The following is a 7,581-nucleotide window of genomic DNA, read 5'->3' as shown; positions in this document are numbered from 1 at the left end:
AGTTAGGGTTTCCATTGCTGTGAACAGACACCATGGCCAAGGCATGTCCTCTTATAAAGGACAACATTTAATTGGGGCTGGCTTAGAGGTTCCATCCATTATCATCAAGGTAAGAGCATGCAGCTTCCAGGCAGGCATGATGTTGGAGAACGAGCTGAAAGTTCTACATCTTGATTCAATGCAGCCAGGAGAAAGAAGACTGGCTCGTGGACAGCTAAGAGGAGGGTCTCAAAGCCCACCCCCACAGTGACACACTTTGTCCAACAGGGCCACGCCTACTCCAACAAGGCCACACCTCCTAGTCATGACATTCCCTGGGCCAAGCATATTCAAACCACCACAGCAGGAGCTAAAACTTGGGGGGCTAAAAATCCATTTCAACTCCCTCAGCAATGGTGATGATAAGGATGAAAACCAAAGGAAATGACTGGAGAGTAGAGAGAATTAGGGTATATCTGTAGCCACTTTCCAGGCCTTTGCTGTAGTACTGAAAGCCTGTTTGGTATTTAGTGCTGCAAGGGAGTTAAGGGTCACATCTGGATTGAAGTGTCTAGCCTAAAGGAATTTATGGTGTTTTCCCTTCTGTTCCCCCCACCCCTGGAAGTCACTCTGCATGACCAGCAGGACCTATAGACTGAATTCTAGTGCCTACTTTCTGCCTCCTATCAGGGTGAAGAAGGGGACCAGGCCATTGCTGAGGCCCTTGCTGCTCCTAGCCACTTTGTGCTGAAGCCCCAGAGAGAGGGTGGAGGTAGGTGGATCTCCTTTGTAGAGCTGCTCAAAGGCTAGAGGTTGTTGTCAGTGCTAGTTTTGAGGTACCCGTGGGTAAATTATAGGGAAATGAAATAGGTACATACTGGGAAGTCTAAGAGAATACTTGGTTGTATTCCTGTTTACTGTCCCCCCCCCCTTGGGGGCCGGGACCATGTCTACCTAATAGACTTGACTTTCCACTTGGGTCTTGGGACTAGTAGGATCCTTCTAGGTAGAAAATGGGGAAGAGCATTCTAAACCAAAGAAAGACCACTCAAGTAAAAGCATTGGGCCATAAAAACATGAACTGGACTCTTGAGAGGTTAATGAGAAGCTGGTGAGGCTAGAATTGGAGATGGCAGGAAGATGGGTTGGGAATGACTATCAGGGACCTGATAATAAAGAACACTGAAAATGTTCCAGGAAATCTGGGATTGGGGAGATGGCTCAGTCAGTCAGGAGATTTACTATGCAAGCACTGGATCTTTACCCCCACATAAAAGCCAAGCATGACAGCAAGCATCTGTATCTCGGGGACTGTGGAGTAGAGGGCAGAAAAAGGCAGATAGGCTCCAGGTTCAGTGAGAGACCCTGTTCAAAAGTAAGGTAGAGGGCCATTGAAGAAGATACTTCAGTATTGTCCTCTGCCTCCACTTGCATATGCATGAATGTGTGTGTGCGTGCACATTTATGCACATTCCCCTCCCCCCACAAATATATGTTATAAACTGTGTTTTATCACAAGTGATGTAGTAAGCCATTAAAATTCCAACAGGGCAGGGACACATGAACTATTCAGAATCCAAGTCCGTTTAGTAGCGATGAGCTTCAGCCTTTGTAAGTTTCCTGGCAGGAGAGGAGGTATTTGTGACAGAGACCATGGAAGGAGGCTGATGGAGGTCTTCATTGTCATGAAGACCCATGTAGAGGCCCAGACTAGGGTTAGGACAATATAGAGCATAAATGGCAACACTTCTGAGTTGGTAAGACAGGTAAGCTAACTAGGGTGACATAGGGAGAATGAACTTAACTAGGACTCAGGGATGCTTTTCATCCTATTAGGAGTAGCAAGTTCAGGAGAAGTAAGTTCTAGCAGAACTAGATATCCATGTGGATATACTAAGTTTGCATTAGGGACATGTGGTACATCTTATGATGTCTAGAACAAAGAACATGAGTTAAAAGATTTGGGAGTTAAAGTGTGCAGAATAAATGAAGCCTTAGGGACAGAAAGTAGAGGACAGAGCAAAGGTAGAGAACTCTTAAAGAACCTCAACCTCTCTCTGTGTGTATGTGTGTGTGTGTGTGTGTGTGTGCGCGCGCGCGCACGCGCGCGCGCGCGCATGCCTCTCTCTGTCTGTCTCTCTCTCTATGTATGTATACGCATAGTCACATCTACTGTCTTCCTCTACTGCTCTCCATCATTTTTAAAAACACAGTCTGTCACTGATCTTGGAATTCACCAACTGACTAGACTAGTGGCTAGCCAGTAAGCTCTGGAGATCCACCTATCTCCACCTTCCACTTCCCCAGCACTAAGAGAGAGTGTTATAGACACATCTATCCCACACCCTAGCTTTACATGGGTGATAGGGATCAGAACTCAGGTCTTTGTGTTTGCACAACAAGCCCTTTACAGACTGAGACATCTGCTGAGGCCCAGGGAACACCAACATTTTAAGAAGAGAAGGAACCAGTAATGGTGGCTAGGGAGAAACATCCATAGATGGGGCAGTCCAAGCAGAACAGTGTGGTGACAGGGTGTTCACTTGTGTAAAGCTCTCTTGTCAAGGTGTTCTCTCCTTCTCAGGAGCCAGATATGCTCTGTGTGACTGGCCAGTTTGATTGCAGGTAACAACTTATACGGGGAGGAAATGGTACAAGCTCTGGAGCAGCTGAAGGACAGTGAGGAGAGAGCCTCCTACATCCTCATGGAGAAGATTGAACCTGAGCCTTTTAGGAATTGCTTGCTACGGCCTGGCAGCCCTGCCCAAGTGGTCCAGTGTATCTCGGAGCTGGGTATTTTTGGAGTCTATGTCAGGTAAGCCAGTCAGGAACAGCTACTTCTACTACATCCCTACAAGAGTGCCAATCGAGAAAGCACAGACTGAACCGTGGACAGAGCCATGAGCCCCAGGTTCAGTTTCAGCTCTAGCTTTATTACCTGTTTCCTTGCCTGTTGAATAAGGCCAAGGATCCAAGACTTACCCAGCCCACAGCACGAACAGCGAATCCTGGAAGAGACATGCATTATAACAGTAAAGGAAATTCCATGTAGTACCAAGATGACTGAGAAAAGATGGTTGGGAATCCAGGTCAAGTATGAAAGTCTGAGCCCAGCTCTAAAACCAATAGGGATTCCAGAGACAGAGGAGAGAGAGGAGAGTAGTTAATGGCTTTGAAATGCTGAGTAGCTTCTGGATTTAGATTTGAATATTAAGAAGCAAGGAAGCATGGGTAGTGTATGCCTTTTGTCCTAGAACTTAGGAAGCAGAGACAGGCAGATAGATCTCTGAGGTAAAGGCCAGCAAGTTCCTGGACAGCCAAGGAGACCCTATTTCAAATAAAGAAGAAAAATAGAAAGGAAAGGAAAAGAAAAAAAAAGGAAAGAAAAGGAAAGAGAAGTTTGGAATTGGTAAAGGACAAGGTTCTAATGCAACTGTCTGAAAAATACTTGAAGGTCAGGGCAAGGAGTAAAGACAACCACCATGCCATGCCCTCTACTTCAGCCTCCCCCGGGAGCGCTAACTACTCGCAGCGTTTTGCCTGCTACTCTTCCTACCCCTGCTCCCATTACCACCAGAGGCACCTTGAAAGAGTTAAAGGAAGTGCTTTTCACAACTTATTTAATCCGTGTGACCATCCTATAATATAAGAGGAATTTCTCACTTTTAAATTAAGGACATTTTTAGGAAGGTTAAGGAGCTTCAAAGCTAATAATTTCCAAGTTGGAAAGCAACTCCAAATCTGATTCTAAAATCCTAGCATTTCTTAAATGTAGCCCCTTCCAGTCTGCTGGTCAGCTGGGACCAGTGGAGGGCCTAGGTGTCCAACGTTAGTCTCCTGACCTCATTTCTACAGACAGGGAACAACACTGGTGATGAACAAGCATGTGGGGCACCTGCTTCGAACCAAAGCCGTGGAGCATGCAGACGGAGGTGTGGCGGCAGGAGTGGCAGTCCTGGACAACCCCTACCCTGTGTGAAGACGCCATCTGGACTTCACTCAGGAGGCCTTCTATCCCCTGTACTTGGCACTCCTCTTCTGAGGGGTTGCCCCTGTCCCTATCTTAGGGGAGCTTGTCTCTTCCATAGACCTCCAAAGCTTCAGGGAAGGGAAAACCCAGGGTATCTTCCCTCAGCAGCCTTCCAGCCGAGGACCAGAAAAGCTATGATTCCATTAGAAGACTTCTGGAGGTCCCCAGATCTTTGGAGTGTGGGAATGGAAGCTGCTTTGAGGCAAAGGCTCATAAACCCTGCAAGTCTTCATGGTCTTCTCACCAGCCTTTCCAGCAGGTTCTAGTGCCTTGACCTGGGGTAGGACCGAGTGAAGGAGGAAGAGGGTAAAAGGGCACAGACTTCCCCAGCTCTGCCCTAAATAAAATAACAATGCTGATTCAATGACTCATTGTTTCATGTACCAAGGGGAGTAGGGCAGGTCATGTAAGATGGCTATGCCAGAAAGGTGACTGGGTCTCACTGTGGGGTGAGGGGAAGGCGGGGGTGTCTCACTGGTTTCTCACTGTGGGGTGAGGGGAAAGGCGGGGGTGTCTCACTGGTTTCAGATCCTGTAGATGAGTTCTCTAATACTTAGTCACTCCCAGAGGACTGTACGGTCAAGACTAACCAAGGAAGGAGCAACCCTGATGTGACATCATAGATGTGACTGGCTTCTCACTCCTGCTTAGGGTCTCCTCAGAGTTCTTTAGAGAGGAGCTTTGCCTAATTCTGCCAAAATTAAGGGGTCTGGGACAGTTTGGGGCATAGCAGTTCCCTTCCCATCTGCCACACACATCAGAACAGATAATGAACACACAGATACCTAAAAAAAGCAGTTATGTTCTTGAGCTCATAAACTTTATTCCTATAACAGTGGGTCTTGAGCACAAAAAGAACAAGAAAAGAGAGTTTCACCTACAAGTGCCTCTCATGGGCAGGGTTCTGTTCATAGTGCAGGATTAGGAATGTTAATTCCCTTGGTTTTAGGATCAGTATATCTTATTCTTTCAATGTAGCAGATGATATGAAAGTCCTATGGAGACTGAACCAACTGGTAGACAATGCTACCATCTGCAAGGAATTCAGACTCAGAACAGAGACAACAAAGTTTTTTAAAAAATAATTATTCATAGACTCACAAACTGTCATTTCTAAAGCCTAGTGCAGGCCCAAGATAAGAACTGGTGCTTTTGGAGAGAGCTGGAAGAATTACAGCTGCTGCCCTGCTTCCAGTCAGACCCTCATTTACACTCTGAAGAGCTGACTTTGGTTAAGGACATGGTGTTCAAGTCTCTGTTCTGGGCTTGGAGACCTCTCTAGTCGAGGAGCATATCAGTGTGAGGTTGACCTGACCCCTGTCCCTTCTACCTGGTAGTCTAGGTAACTGTCTCCCTAGTTTCAACCAACTAGTACTGTCAACTAGTACTACTGTGTGAGGGGCAGGATGGATGGGCAGAAATTTGGAGAGCCAAGCACAGGGAAATCCTGGACAAGAGTCTTGTTCACTGGGTGGTCAGGCAGCGGTGACTGAAGAGATGGTTGATGACAGATGGGTCAGCCACCGTAGATGTATCCCCCAGGTCATGGTCATTCTGAGCAATCTTCCGGAGAACTCGCCTCATGATTTTCCCTGGTAACCCACACACCTCTTATTACTTGGTAACAGTGCTGACTGATCCCAGCCCTTCTAAGGACTTGCATCCACATACCTGCCACCACTGGGCTGTAGCCCATCCCAATTCCTGGGGAACTCTGACCTTACCTGAGCGTGTTTTAGGCAAGCCAGGTGCATTCTGGATGTAGTCTGGTGTGGCAATGGGGCCAATCTTTTCTCTAACTGTAATGAACAAATTATCAAGCATGTCTTTAGTGCCTTTTACCAGACTTCCTAAAGCCGTGACTTTATTTCCCCAGCCATTTCTTCTTCAGAGTTCTGCCTAGGGTCATTCTGAGGTTTCCTGTTCCCCATTCTCTCTGAACAGTGTCTCTACTCCTTTGTTTTATTTTAATCATGTTCATGGAACTTTGTCTCTAGAATCAGCCTGCTAGAGTTTAAATCCCAGCCCTGGCAGCACAGCCTTGAGCAAGCAGTTTAACTTCTCTGCACCTGAAGTTTCTTCTCTTTACAGCTAGAGTAGCAACAGGATCTATTTCATGGGGGAAATTATAGGGATTAGATGGGATAAAGCATTTAAAGCACTGATTCGAGTGGTCACACAGAGAAAGTTTTCTAAAACTGTTGGTGGTTGTTATCCCAGTGGGAAGCTAGTGGAGACTTGGGAAGTAAAGCAGACCCCTGGGGTCTGCCTGTGATATGCTGCAGCCTCTCCCAGTAACTTGCAGACCCTTCCATTCCTGCCCCAGGAAGCTGCTTACTCTGCTTCTTGAGTTCCTCTGTGAGTGTGGGGCTGAAGGTATGGCCATCACACAAGGTAACAAAGCAGTAGAGGCATTCGCCCTTCACAGGATGAGGGTGGCCCACCACAGCTGCCTCTGCGACAGCCTCGTGTTCCACAAGTGCCGATTCCACCTCTGCTGTACTCAGGAGATGTCCTTGTCAAGAGAAAGCACGTGCATGAGAGGGATTTCTCCTCCCTCGCCTTAGCTCTGGCTCCCATCTGTACCCACAGGGCTGATGTGATCTGGAAATGGGAAGGCTCTCACTCACTCTTACACGGCATGCCTTTGAGCATGTCTTGACCACCCTAGGCCCTCCCTCTTGGTGTATGCTAGCATGAATTATACTTTTTCTCTAAAACCTGGGACCAGGACTAAATGACATACTCTACACACAGCCTCACAATAGGATTGTCCTGGCTCTTTTCAAAGTTGTTGTCTAGGAGTTGCTAGGGGAAAGGGCTAATGAAGTAGGAAGGGATATAGGACCCTCACCAGACACATTGAGCATGTCATCAATCCTGCCCGTGATCCAGTAATAGCCATCCTGATCCCGTCGGCAGCCTGGGAAGAAGTGTTCAACACAGTGAATACCCTGGAGCAGGATACATGATTTATAATGTAAAACTGCCGTACCCACTACAGTAGCTTACTGGGATCTTTAAACAAGTTTTCCTTCTTCCATTTTTGTTTGCCTTAGCATCCAGCCTTCAAGATGGCCCCACCAATCTAGTTTATTGAAGACATTTTAGTTTATTGAAGACATTTTAGTTTATTGAAGACATCTTAGGTTCCATCTTAGTCTTTAGTCTACTCTCCCAGATCATTTTTTCTGGGTGTAGCCAAGTGCCATGTGAGTAATCCTATGGAGAGATCCTACTTAAACTTATATTCTTCCAGAGGACCAAGGTTCAGTTCCCAGCACCCATGTCAAGCAGCTTACAATTGCCTGAGGATTCCTGCCTAAAGCCCTGTGAGCCAGCATGTAGCCAGACCTTCTAGGCTCAGTTAGACCTCTCAATGACTAATGCAGCAGCTAACAGCTTGATTCTTACACAAGATACCCTTACTAAAAACAACCCAGCCAAGACACTCCCAGATCCCTATCCTCAAGAAACTATGTGTTGTTTGAAGCTGTCAACTTTGGGCATAATTTGTTCCATGGCAATAAATAATATACCCAATCTCAAGTATATATTTTTAGAAAATTTAA

At 46.5% G+C, this 7,581-nt stretch overlaps 2 protein-coding genes across 4 annotated transcripts in view; one reads left to right on the top strand and one right to left on the bottom strand.

Moving 5' to 3' along the window:
* The window catches only part of Gss (glutathione synthetase), a 29,630-nt gene extending 25,257 nt beyond the window's left edge, over positions 1 to 4,373 (top strand). For all 3 annotated transcript variants that reach the window (NM_001291111.1, NM_008180.2, XM_006498781.3), the window contains 3 exons: positions 670 to 751; positions 2,605 to 2,794; positions 3,835 to 4,373. In NM_001291111.1, the coding sequence (NP_001278040.1) occupies positions 670 to 751; positions 2,605 to 2,794; positions 3,835 to 3,958 (396 nt within the window). In that variant the 3' untranslated portion in view covers positions 3,959 to 4,373. The remainder of the gene's footprint in view (positions 1 to 669; positions 752 to 2,604; positions 2,795 to 3,834) is intronic.
* Positions 4,374 to 4,810: 437 nt separating this feature from the next.
* Positions 4,811 to 7,581, bottom strand: part of Acss2 (acyl-CoA synthetase short-chain family member 2) — a 44,701-nt gene continuing 41,930 nt past the window's right edge. The window contains exons 15-18 of the mRNA NM_019811.3: positions 6,864 to 6,932; positions 6,348 to 6,524; positions 5,734 to 5,808; positions 4,811 to 5,601 (exon numbers count right to left, since the gene is read on the bottom strand). Of these exons, the coding sequence (NP_062785.2) occupies positions 5,474 to 5,601; positions 5,734 to 5,808; positions 6,348 to 6,524; positions 6,864 to 6,932 (449 nt within the window). The 3' untranslated portion in view covers positions 4,811 to 5,473. The remainder of the gene's footprint in view (positions 5,602 to 5,733; positions 5,809 to 6,347; positions 6,525 to 6,863; positions 6,933 to 7,581) is intronic.

The sequence above is a fragment of the Mus musculus genome, chromosome 2 (assembly GCF_000001635.26).
Source record: "Mus musculus strain C57BL/6J chromosome 2, GRCm38.p6 C57BL/6J".
Classification (NCBI taxonomy): domain Eukaryota; kingdom Metazoa; phylum Chordata; class Mammalia; order Rodentia; family Muridae; genus Mus; species Mus musculus.
The sequence above is the reverse complement of the archived record's forward strand: the minus strand, read 5'-3'. Positions and strand labels throughout refer to the sequence as shown.